This window comes from Tenrec ecaudatus, chromosome 1, assembly GCF_050624435.1.
Source record: "Tenrec ecaudatus isolate mTenEca1 chromosome 1, mTenEca1.hap1, whole genome shotgun sequence".
Classification (NCBI taxonomy): Eukaryota; Metazoa; Chordata; class Mammalia; order Afrosoricida; family Tenrecidae; genus Tenrec; species Tenrec ecaudatus.
Window position 1 is genome coordinate 182,467,028 of NC_134530.1, and position 13,773 is coordinate 182,480,800.

Consider the following 13,773-nt stretch of genomic DNA (forward strand, 5'->3'; position numbering starts at 1 on the left):
CGTAATTTGATTCAGTACAGGGCCTAACATTTAATATAAGGTTTTCATTAACTCAGCGTTTTTAATGATCAAGTGCATGTTATCATCTACTTGACGTTATTAAGTGAGGAAGGATGAAAATGGAGCATGTAATGTAAGAATATTTATTGTCTCATAGTAATTTTAAGATAGCAAGCATATATATTGCATTGTAAGTCTGTTATAAAAGATAAAGTGTTAGACAACATAGATATAATTGTGAGAACAGGATGTATCCGACCCAAGTCATGACATTTTCAATCACCTCATATGCACGCAAAAGAGCAGGACAATGAATAAAGGGAAGACCAAAGAATCGATGCCTTTGAATTATGGTGTTGGCAAAGAACGATGACCGTGCCATGACAGCAAGAAGGATGAAGCAGTCTGTCTTAGGAGAAATAGTCACAATTCTTCTTAGAATACAAAATGCTGAGACATTGTCTCATGTACTCTGAACATATTAGAATGGACTGGTCCCTGGAGAAGGACATCATGTTTGGTAAAGAAACCGTCAACAAGGCATTTTGATACAGTGGCTGCAACTCTGGGCTCAGGCATAGTAAAGACAGTGAGGGCAGCACTGGCCTGGGTAGTACTTTGAACTGTTGTACATAGGGTTATCCTAGATAGAACCAACTCCACGCACCGAACAGCAACAGCTCCTCAAGTATAAAACCACACTTACCACCATTGAGCTAATGCTGACTGACAGTGACCCAACAGGAGGGAGCAGAACTGGCTCTTTGGACTTCTAAGGCTGTAAATCCCTATGGGAGTACACTGTCTCACTTCCCTCCTGAACCAAAGCTGTTAGCTTTGAACTGCTGATCATACAGTTAACAGCCACACAGGCAATTCGCTATGCAACAATGCATTAGTGAAACATTATTCTATAGGCAATAGAGCACCGCTAATGTTTTTAATTCAGAGCCTGTTGTAGTCAGCCCAGCACAAAAAGTAAACTAAAGCAAAAACAAAAGGCTACTTCTAGCAAGACGGTGGACTAGGCACACAGTACACAGACCTTCTACAATAAAGCTAGATATGAAACAGATGCAGCAGAGATGGACGATAAACCCGGAAACCCAGCAGGTGGGGTTTTAAAGCATCAGAAGAAGCATGCCAGGCTGTGTGATCCGAGAATTGCAAATAAAATACAAATCCACAGGAGGGAAAGGTATTAAGAGTTTAAATTCTGAACACCCAGTTTGCAGAAGGCTGTGGATGGCAATGGATGACCAAAAAAAAATAAACCCCAACTCATTCTCATGGTCCATATATGAAGATTAAGTTTCTGGTAGATCCCCTCTGAGTACTGAGCAGAGATGGTAACAGCCGTGTTAGCAGAAAGAGTCCATGGATCGTAGACTGGAGTTTACTGCAACTGCAGTGAGGTCAAAATGTGACTCCTTGTGAGTGAGCTCCCTCTTGATCCAATGTCGAATGGCTCCAATTTTTAATACTTTCAGCTTTGCTTTTGATTGAAGTTTTTCTCTGTTTCATTCTGTCATTACTGTGTTCACATTTTGTCTTGAATTTTTATGTTTTCCTTCATATGAAACCTAGTTTAGGTAAATTTATAGTGACAACAACTGGATTAATAGATTCAAAGGGGCATGGCAGGGAAGGCAGGTGGGAAAAGGGGAGCTGACAATAAGTACAAAGAAAAGAAATGTTTTGGAACTGATTGTGGTGAAGTTTGTACAACTCTTATGAATGTGACTGAATGATTGAAATGTATGATATGTGAACTATATGTTGGTGAAACTGAAAAAATAAACATTAAAAAATTTAAGAATTAGGTGTGCCTCAAAACCCAAATATATGTAACTTGAAATATTGACAGTAAGTGGTAAGTGTGCTTTGCTTATACAGATGAATCTAATAATTCCAACCATAAAAACTTCCCTTTTAACTCTTTGCTTGGTTCAACTCAGTTAATAAACCGGAAGTAATAAGGAACGAGTGAGAAAACAACAACGATGCCAGCACACACCCGGCAGGGCACTAGGACAGCAATACACACATGCGCTAATGGAACAAAACTGAGACCCCAAGTGAATACATCGATACACGGATAGCTCATCTTTGACACAGGAACAAAAACACTTTAAATGGAGAAAACACACGGTCTTTATGAAATGATGACAGCAAAACTACATAAACCATTTACCGAAGAATTAAACAGGGCCTGCATCTCACACAATTTAAAAAGCAAATTCAAGATGGACCAGAGAAACTTATGTAAAACCTAGAACTATAAAGATCATCACTGAAAAAATAAAGACAAATTTAGGAGGCCTATTACATGGCAGAAGTACACTATCAAAAATTAGGAAAAATATACAAATAGCAGAGGCAAAATAGATGACTGAGAGAAGCCCTAAAAATCAGACTAAGGCACATCACAAGATTGCACTACAAGGGCAAAAAGAGAACTCACAGACTAAGAATCATTTTTAGCAATGACATATCAAGCAGAGGACTAGTCTCTAAAATTTATAAACAATTTTAATTCTTCAACAAGGAAAAGACAAATAATCCAATTAAAAATAGTCACAGGAAACAAACAGATACTTCACCAAAGAAAGACATCCAGGAGGCCAAAAAAACATGAAAAAATGCTCATGTTTATTAGTCATTTGAAAGATGGGAATCAAAACAACTATGAGGTATCATCTCCCCAGAATTTAGAGCAAAGTTAAAAAAAAGCAGAAAACAACAAATACTGGTGAGAATGCAGAAAGGCTAGACCCCCTCCTACACTACTGTTGGGACTATGAAATGATGTAGCCACTGCGGCACTTACTCAAGAAGTTAAAAACAGAAAAAAAAACATATTACCTAGCAATCCCTCTACTTGGTAAATACTACAGAGAAATATGGGCCATGACCCAAATAGACATACACATACTCATGTTCAGCACAGCATTCACAATAGCAAAAAAATGTCAAAAGTCAAATGCTCACTGAAGGAAGATATGATAAGTAAACTTGAAGAAATGATAATTAAACTTTGATACACACATAGACAGACAGACACAATGGGATAAACATCACAGAATATTGATGAGTACGAAAAACCTCATATCAGGGGTGAATCTGGAAGATATGCTACATCAAATCAATCACAAAAGTAAAAATATTTTATGAGGCAGTATTAGAAAAAGTTAGAAACAAACAAAACACATTTTTACATTGAGAGAAACATTCCTTGATGTTTAGCTGGGGAAGAAGGAGAAGAAAGGGAGGGAAAGTCAGGAGGCAGTGTCAACTTGCATGGAAGGAAAGGCAATACAGGAGAGAGAAGCTGATAAAAAGGGAGGTAGGGGAGGCACTGGGAAGTGTGCCAGAGTTAAAAGGCAACAGAGACAAACAGTTATACACACAATCCTACAATCATGCTCCTCTATGAGTAGATGCTTAGATAGACATCCAGTTGAACAGGTGTGGGAGGGAAAGAGGACGCATGCCACATATACATATAAAATTGATAAAGGATATTTGCAAATATATATTTACGATTGTTCAAATATATGCAGGAATATGGTAGAGCATTCAGGGGGCAAAGTTATGAAAACTTAGACATAACCAAACACTTTGAGAGAATAAGTTGGCGGGCCTGGGGGATTAGGACTATCGTCTTGGAGGGCACCCAGAGCAATTGGCCTAACTGTTCATAAAGATAATGTCCGACATCCTGCTTTGGTTAGAAGCAACTGGAGTCATAAAAGCTTGTGGCCAGCCATCTAAAGGGCAACCATTGGTCTCTTCCATCCATAGGAAAGAAGAATGATGAAAACATATGAAACAGTCAGGTCCAATGGATCAATAACTCACTACCATGGAGTCAATTCTTACTCATTGTGATCTTATAGGACAGGGAAGACAGTCCAAACAGATCATTAACTCATTAACAAGGAGTCGATTCTGACTGTGATCTTATAGGACAGGGAAGACAGTCCAAAGAGATCATTAACTCATTAACAAGGAGTCGATTCTTACAGGACAGGGAAGACCTATAAGATCTGCCCCTGTGGGTTTCCAAGACTATAATTCATTTTTTCCCCCACAGAGGAGCTGGTGGTTTCACACTGCTGACCATGCAGTTAGCAACCCAACGTGTAACCACTATGCCATCCCCTAAATAGACGAATGGATTGTGCAAACATGAATTTCCACAACCATGAAATAAAAAGAACTAGGCAGTAGGTACCTGTCTAACACTTCCATCTGCTCTGAAATGTTCACATTAGATGTTTCTGGCTAGAGTGGGATAAAATGTGGGATTAAACTAAAAAATCATAAAAGAGACTTACTGACCAGATTGGTGGAAACCTGAGATTATACCCCTCACTCACCCTTCAGGTCTAGAACTGAGGTTTCTCTTATATTAGGAAATCAACAACTTAAGACCAAAAGAGCAGTATTTACCCCCAGACAAAAGTCAGAGGCTGAGGCAAGGAGGATGAGTGAGAACAGGAAGTGCAGGTAGAAACCGAGATAGGCAATGGTACACTGAGGGGATTGTAATGGATACGTTTAAATAAACTGTGTATGACTTGTTCAATGTAAACCTGATGATTGAAATTTACTATCTTGATACTATATTGATTCCACAAATAATGTCAATGAAAATCCAATAAAATATTCTAATATTTTCTCTATACATAAGACTCATTGAACCTAAAATATACATAGAAAGCACATAACATTGCCAAAACAGTTTGGAAAAAAATGAACAAAATTGGAGCCCTCTGACTACCTGATTTCAGCACTTTCCATAAAGCGTCAGTAATCAGGTCAAAGAGTCAGAAAGCAAAGATGAGCAGATGGACTCAATGAACTGAAGAGACAGCCCACAAAGAAAATCATAAATGTATGGACAATTGATGTTAAACAAAGGTCCAAAAGCAATTTCAAAAGGCACAATGACAATTCAATAGGAATGGAGTCTCTTTTCAGCAAATGGTTCTGACATTTGTACTAAAAAACATGAATCTTGAACCATGCCTTACATCATATATAAATTAGTTCAAATAGATGGCTCACAGGCTAATAAAAACCAAAATACTGACAACCAAAAACATCTATAAACATTGAAGAAAATATAGGGGAAAATTTGCATCACTTTGGGTGATGGGAAGATTTCTTAAATAAGACACTAAAACTCAATCCACTGAAATATATATATTGAGCTTCATCAAAACGAACAGTTCTGTTCTTCATGAGAATGCAAAACCAGCCAAACAAGAAATAAATACTTGCAAAACACCTAAGTGTAAAAAGGTCTTGCGTCTAGAATATATGACTCTGAAACACAATAAGAAAACAAGCAACCCAAGTGACATATAATGTCTGTCATTCCTCATAAACTCATATTCTAAAATGATTTATTCATAATTGTTAATTTTACATAATAAATACAACTCATCTGAAATCATTCATTCAAAAGGTTTTTAAAGTAAACTAAATTTGCTTTAAAATATAAAGCTCTAATAAGCAAAGTCAGCATTAGTTCACATCTATAGGAAAACAAACACTTTAAATAAAATACACACATTGATCCTTTAAAAACAAAACAAATTTGAGTTGGTAAGGGTTTCATTGGATATTAATTATGCTAGCTCATGTTTCTTTGGAAAGAAGAATAGCGTATAGTGGTTGCTACAGCAAAACCTAATCATAATAAACAGCAGGAGAGTTGTTTTTATTTTTCTCTTGCATCAAATGGAATATGATGTGTCATGCAGTCAATCAGATGGAAGCAACATTTATTTATCCAATCTTCAACTAATGTCTTTCTGGTTAACAAACGCACAATTCTAACAGTTAGATAAAGTAACTGCTTCTATATCATACAATTTGAATTTATTAAGTATTTTTACTAGACGTTCTATGTAGAATGAGAACTATCAATAATCACCACCATCAATTTCTACCTTAATTATCTGTTTTTGGTGTTAGTGAAAGAAAATACTTAAAAATTGCGTAAGACAATAGAAAGAATTTTAAACAAACAATTCAGCTAGAAATAGAAAAGAGTATGAAGTCTATTCTATTATTGCAGAGATGTTTCTTGAGCAAGTTACCTAACCTCTCTGATGCTTTGTTACTTTATTTGCAAAACGAGGAGGCTAGATTTACTATCTAAGCTCCAGTCAAGACCTAGAGATCTTGATTTCATAAGCTATTTATTATATATAAAATACATGTTTCTTCAATAAAACATTAAATATATATTGTCCATAATAAAAGTCTAGTTAATCAAATCCTTTTATGATCTTAGATAATAACTTACTTTTCCTAACCTGTTTCTTTCTTAAAAAATGTTTTTATCAGACCTTCCACTTCCATTATTTAATCAGAAAATACATTTAATCATACTCTTCAGAGATAATTTTTGATAAAGGTATCAGAAATGCATTACATCAATATAAATCTAATCCTTACGTAGCAAACACATATTGATGCCAAATCATTTTGAATCATGAAAACCTACTAAAGGCAAAACTAATCTAAACTACATAAATGGAAGAATATATTTCAACTTTATTACAGGAAAGGAACTCTTCCCCATATTCCACCTACTCAGAATACATATATATCACCATGTCATCATATCCTTATTAGATATAAGATCAATGAAAAAAGAAAATCTGTTTTTTATTAATTCCTATAAGTGAGTCAAACTTAAAGCAATACCAGGCACAGAGTGAACATCAATAATTATGTGCTAATGATGAAGATGACAGATGATACTAAATATCTGTGGGTAAAATAAAATTTCATGTATTTCAAATATCAGAGTTCAAGGCCCTTATTAAATTCTTGTAAATCAGTTTCAGATTTTTAAAAGTAGGTCATGTCATTCAATACAGTCTACTCCCTAGTTGATTTGATTTTTTAAAATCAACTCTTATCACAATCCATACATACATCAATTGTGTAAAGCACACATACATTCGTTGCCCTCATCATTCTCAAAATTCGCCTTCCGCTTCAGTTCTTGGAATCAGCTCCTCATTTTCCTTTTATCCCTCTTCCTCCCCCTTCCCTCATGAACCCTTACTAATTTATAAATTATTATTTTATCTTATCTTACACTGCCTGGCATCTCCCTTTACCCACTTTCCTGTTGCCCATCCCCCAGGGAGAAGGTTATATGTAGAACCCTGAGATTGGTTCCCTCTTTCTAACCCCCCTTCCCTCCCGGTATTGCCACTCTCACCATTGATCCTGAGGAGTTCATCTGTCCTAGATTCCCTGTGTTTCCAGATCCCAACTGTACCGCTGTGCATCCTCTGGCTTATCTAGGTTTGCAAGGTAGAACTGGGATCATGATAGTTGGGGGGGAGGAAGCGTTTAAGAACTAGAGGAAGGTTGTGAGTTTCCTTATTACTACACTGAACCCTGAGTGACTCATCTTCTCCCCACTACCCCCCTGCAAGGGACATCCAGTTGTCTACAGATGGGCATTGGGTCCCCATCATGCACTCCCTTCATTCACGATATGATTTTCCCCCTGCCTTTGGTCCCCTTAGCCCTTCATGATCACATATGTTGGTGTGCTGCTTCCATGTGTGATTTGATTTTAGTAGAAAAAATATTAGGCAGAAATATACAAGTAGACTAAATGAAGGGGAATCCACTTCTCCTGACTTCACATGACCACATAACTTACATTGCATGCATTTTTAGAAGTCATCAATGATTCCATTTCTAGAAATCTACCCTAATAATTAGAAATGTAAACAAAGATACATGTATAAATATGTTCATTGAAGCATAATCCTTAAAACTGTTGACACCTTAAATATATGAAAAGATGTGTTTAGTACATGTCTATTCAATATAACATTCTCCTTACGCAGACTTCTTAATGGCATGGGAAAAAGCAGATGATAAAAATCTATACTTTATATAGGTGGGAAAAAATCAGAGTTGAGCTGGGCAGAGCAGAGCTTTCATAACACATATTCTTCCCACTCGGCAAGCACAAAGCAATCCACTCTGAGTTAGCGCACCCAGTGGCATAGCCTGGGAAGGTTCTTCTCTCTAGTCACAGTGATTTTTTCCGTAAAAGTGGTTTCGCTCAAACCTCATTTTTTGAGATGGCCGATTTAAGAGAACAGCGTGAAGCTGTGAAATTTTGTTTCGTGCTCAGGAAAAAAGCTGCAGAAACTGTTGTGATGTCGAACACAGCTTATAAGAACAGCGCTATGGGAAAAACTCAAGCATCTGAGTCGTTTTCTTGTTTCAAAAAAGACAAAATGTCAATTGATGACAAACCTCGTTTCTGGACATGAAAACATCAACTCGTAATGCAATCAGAGTTCGTTCCACCAGATAAGACTGTTAATCAAACTTTCTATTTAGAGGTTCTGAAAAAGATTGCATACCAGTGTGCAACCAAAAAAAAGCCTGATTTGTTGAAGACGGAAGACAGGGAACTGGCTTTGCCACCATGACAATGCACCTGCTCACACAGCCATCTCAGTGAAGCCAGCTTTTGTCAAAAACAGCATGCCTCCCTGGCTCCATGAACCTTGTCCACCTGACTTCACTCCGTGTGCCTTCTTGCTTTCTTGAATGCAGAAGCACCTGAAAGGACAGTGCTTTGACAACATAGAAGGGCGAAGAAAAAAGCAAGGGAGGTGTTGCAAAGCCGTCCAAACAGATGAGGTTGAGTAATGTTTCCAAGAATGGAATCTCAGACTTGACAAATGGATTACATGTAATGGAGAGTACTTTGAAAATGGTAAGGTTGCTTTGTAAAAAAAATTAAATACATAGCTTTGGGAAAAAAAATTCTGTTTTTGTGGAGGGTACTCGCTCATCTACTTCGGTATTATATATCTATCCAGAAAAAGGAAAGGCTACAAATTCAGTTTGTATTTCTCAAAGATTACTGTGTCACCACAATTAAAAATGACAAAGAAGAGTCAGCAGCCTACTACAAAAAAATCAAACAAGAAATGAAGAGGACCCCAATGAATATCCTGGTGCTAGGACTGGAAGGAAAGTACCCTCTCAAGAGATACATGAAAAGCAGAGTCAGCATGCTGTTCCTACTGACTGGAACAGTGGGTGACAGAGAAATGACTGGCCAAACTATAATTACACAAATAGCAGGAATATATGCAGGAAGCAACATTGTGCATAGGAAATAGTATGTTTAGATGATCCTGAAGTGCAACAATAAGTTTAAAATATTTGCATACATTAAATTTAAAATGGCATGCACTAAGTTTAATACAGGAACCCTGGTGGTGTAGTGGTTACGTGTTTGGCTGCTAACTGTAAGGACAGTAGTTGAAACTACTAACCCCTCCTCGGATTTTCTACTCCTGTAAAGAGATACAGTTTCAGAAACTGTTCTATACTGCCCAATAAAGTCACTGTTAGCATTGATTAATAGCAGTGAATTTGAAGTTTAAAATAGAGGCCTGGTGGCACAGAGGGTTATGCACTGTGCTGCTAAAAGCAAGGTTAGCAGTTTGAAACCACTAGCTACTCCATATGATAAGGATGAGGCTTTCTACTTCCATAGAGATTTACAATCTCTGAAATCCATAGAGACAGTCCTATGCTGCCTATGGAATCACTGTGAGATGGAATTGACTTGATGGCAGTGAGGAGTTTAAATAATAGAAAGGCTCATTCTACATACAAGGAAAATATTTTTATCTATACAGTTTCAATTATCTGAAATACTAACTCAGTATGGGGATTTCCTACTGAAGTCATTTAAGTGAGCTACTGTGATTGTAAAATCTTGATTCAGAATTATCTCAGAGAGTTTATTAGGAACATATTCTAGTTTGAAATGCATAGCAGAAACTATTTCAAGATGTTTTATACATTACCATATCATTTTTATTCTCCATAAAAATGCTGAGTTTCTTCAAGAATGATACAACCAGAATAAGCAGCTCAAAGTTTTCCCGATCAAGAGCCTTCACCAGCATATGAACTATGTTTTTGTTCCGCATCTTCAGTTCTGTACGAGTATCTTCAGCAAGATTCAGAAGTAAATAAAGAGCAACTAGAAAAGCAAAATAGAGAACTGAGTGACTGGTATATTGAATCAATCATTAGATCATTTTTATTCTGTTAAATAGTTAATATAGTTCAAAAAAGGTCATGTGACGTATGTAGCATTTGGAAAATTTTAACTAGTTAGTAATTTGTTGTTGTTGCTGTTGTTAACTACTCTGGAGTCAGCCCCAACTCCTACTGACTCCATGCACACCCTAACAATATTTAAGCCAGTGACCCACTGATGTGATCTTAGGATTCTCATTGGCTGATTTTTGGTAGCGAATCACGGGGCCTCTCTTCCTCGTCTTAGTCTGGAGCAGGCGTCCTCAAACTGTGGACTGCTGAGCACATTTATCCGGCACACTGGGCGTTCCTGCCACATTTGTTTTTTTTACTTCAAAATAAGATATGTGCAGTGGGCATAGGAATTTGTTCATAGTTTGTTTTTTTTTAAAACTATAGTCCAGCTCTCCAATGGGTCTGAGTGACAGTGAACTGGCCCCCTGTTTAAAAAGTTTGAGAACCCCTGGTCTGGAGGCTTCAATGAAACCTCTTCCACATCATAGCAAAATAGAAATCTCTAATGCCAGGTGGGAGGTGGTTATGCAATTCATTGGACAGGATTTGAATTTGGGTCTCTCCCCTGGAACTATAAATATTTTCATAATTATTTCAATAGAAACCATTTACTCAGTACTACTGAGTGACAAGAAAATGGAATTTTTCCAAGAACTTTTTTGAAGCATCCTTGTGTAACACATATGATTATAAGATATAGATAATAAGCAATAAAAGACAATAATTCCTACCTTCTTAAAGTTTAGAACTTAATAGCAATCACTGGCAATTAAAGGTAGTAAATAAAAAATAAGAAGGCAATGAACAATACATTTCACACATACAGAAAACAAGGTACGGTTCTATTCAAGTTCAACTAATAAGGGCTGATGTGTTGAACTGGGCAAATTTGAGGATACTACAACATTTTCATTCTCAAAATGGATTTTCCGGTACTCACTATAAGAGCCATATGAAGTTCAATAGTACCTTTGCTGTACTAGACAAAGTTGAAGTCGCTGTCTACTACTTTAAGGAAAATTTCTTATAGATAACCACTAATAAAAATGGTTGGCTTCTTATAAGAAATACTTTGTTTTCTTTTGACAGTGAAAATCATGTAAAAGGTAACTATTCTTCATTTTGCTTTGACTGATAGGAACCTTCAGACTTAAATTTTAACAATTTCTGTCAGAATCATGTAGATTATTGGAGATAACATAAATGTTTGCCCTCCTGTAACTTTAATTTTACTCTAATTTTAGTTCTTTATGTATTCTTGTAAGGCAAGAAATTAAACCTCTAAACTTTTATCAAAGGCTTAACTACATGTCCACATTGTCTTGTGGTTATTAGGTTCTATTCTGACTCATAACCACCCTACGTACAACAGAACGAAACACCACTCAGTCCTGTGCCATCCGGACAGTTGTTCTTATGTTGCAGCCACTGGGTACGTCCACCTTGTTCAGGGCCTTCCTCTTTCTCACGGCCCTCAACTTTACCGAGCATGGTGTCTTTCCCCAGGGACGAGTCCCTCCTGATAACATATCCAAACCATTTTTGCCTCTGAGGAGCATTCTGGCTATATTTCTTTCAAGATGGATTTGTTTGTTCTTTTGGCAGTCCGTTGTATTTTCAATGTTCTTTGCCAGAATCATAATTGAAATGCAGTGGTTCTCCTTCAGTCTTCCTTAGTCAATGTCCAACTTTCACATGCATATGAGGTGAGTGAAAATACCATACCCAAGGGTCAGATTCATCTCACCCTCAAAGTAAGGCCCTTGCTTTTCAACACCTTAACGAGGTGTTGTGAAGCAGACTTAGCAACTGCAATGTTTCATTTGATTTCTTTTTTTGTTTTTAATCAGCAAATACCTAGTAAACTCACTCAATGACCCTTCCGGGAAGTGGCTCTCAACCTTCCTAATGCCATGATGCTTTAATACAGTTCCTCATGTTGTAGTGACCCCCAACCATAAAATTATTTTCATTGCTACTTCCTAACTGTAATTTGCTACTGTGATGAATTGGACGACCCCTGTGAAAGGGTCGTTCGACCCCCAAAAGGGTCATGACCAACATGTTGAGAACCGCTGCTCTAGGGCATAGCACTGACCTTGGGAGTTTCTCGTTTCTTGTTTTTAATTAATCATTTTTTGGGAGCTCTTACAAATCTTATAACAATCCATCATTCAATTGTATTAAGCACACTTGTACATGTTACCATCAACATTTCCAAAACATTTCTTTATATTCGAACCCTTGGTATCAGCTCCTCTTACTCTTCTTCCTCCCCCACCCTCCCACCCTCATGAATCCTTGATAAATTATATATTATCTATTATTTCATGTCTTACACAGTCCGTTGTCTCTCTTCACCCACATTTCTGTTATTCGTTCCCCTGTGGGGTGGGCTATATATCCAACCCTGTGATGGGTTCACCTTCCCAACATGATCAAGGGCAATGTAACCGAGAGGAATTATGGAATCTCAAATGAAGGCTGAACATGATAGTGGAACAAGAGGAAAGTAAATGGAAAAAGAGGAAAGAACTAGGAGGCAAAGGGCATCTATAGAGATCTAAATACAGGTATGTACATATGTAAATATATTTTTATATGATGATGGGGAAATAGATCTATGTACATATATTTATAGGTTTAGTATTAAGGAAGCAAATGGACATTGGGCCTCTACTCAAGTACTTCCTCAACACAGGAACACTCTTTTCTAATAATGCGGGATTCTGAGATACCTTCCCTACATGATCGCTGAAGACAAAGTGAGTGTATGCATAAGCAAATGTGGTGAAGAAAGCTGATGGTGCCCAGTTAGCAAAATATATAGCATCTGGGTCTTAAAGGCTTGAAGATAAACAAGTGACCATCTAGCTGAGAAGCAACAAGGCCCATATGGAAGAAGCACACCAGCCTGTGTGATCATGAGGGGTCGATGGGATCAGGTATCAGGCATCAAAGACCCAGAGCAAAAAATCATAATGTGAATGAGGAGGGGAATGCGGAATAGAAGCCCAAAGCCCATCTGTAGGCAACTGAATATCCCCTTACAGAAGGTTTGTGGGGAGAAGATAGGCCAATCAGGGTGCAGTATAGCACTAATGAATCATACAGCTTTCCTCTGGTTCTTTAATGCTTCCTCCCCCCACTATCATGACCCTAATTCTACCTTACAAATCTGGCTAGACCGGAGTATGTACATGGGTACACATAAGAGCTGGAAACACAGGGAATACAGGACAGATAAACTCCTTGGGACCAATACTGAGAGTAGCCATACCAGGAAGGTAAGGGAAAGGTGAGGAGAGAAAAGGGGAGCTGATCACAAGGACCTACCTATAACACCCTCCCAGGGGGATGGACAACAGACAAGGGGGTAAAGAGAGACATTGGACAGTGCAAGACATGAACAATAATAATTTATAAATTATCATGGGTTCATGAGGGAGGGAAGAGGGGAGAGGGAAGGTAAAACATGAGGAGCTGATACCAAGGGCTCAAGTAGAAAGAAAATGTTTTGAAAATGATGATGGCAACATATGTACAAATGTACTTGGCACAATGGGTGGATGTATGGATTGTGATAAAAGTTTATGAGCCCCCTCAAAATAATTTTAAAAAATCTTTTCA

General features: G+C 37.5%; 1 protein-coding gene across 1 annotated transcript in view; it reads right to left on the reverse strand.

Annotated features, from left to right (window-relative positions):
• The window catches only part of KIFAP3 (kinesin associated protein 3), a 168,027-nt gene that overhangs the window by 112,757 nt on the left and 41,497 nt on the right, over window positions 1-13,773 (reverse strand). The window contains exon 9 of the mRNA XM_075564772.1: window positions 9,891-10,069. Within this exon, the coding sequence (XP_075420887.1) occupies window positions 9,891-10,069 (179 nt within the window). The remainder of the gene's footprint in view (window positions 1-9,890; window positions 10,070-13,773) is intronic.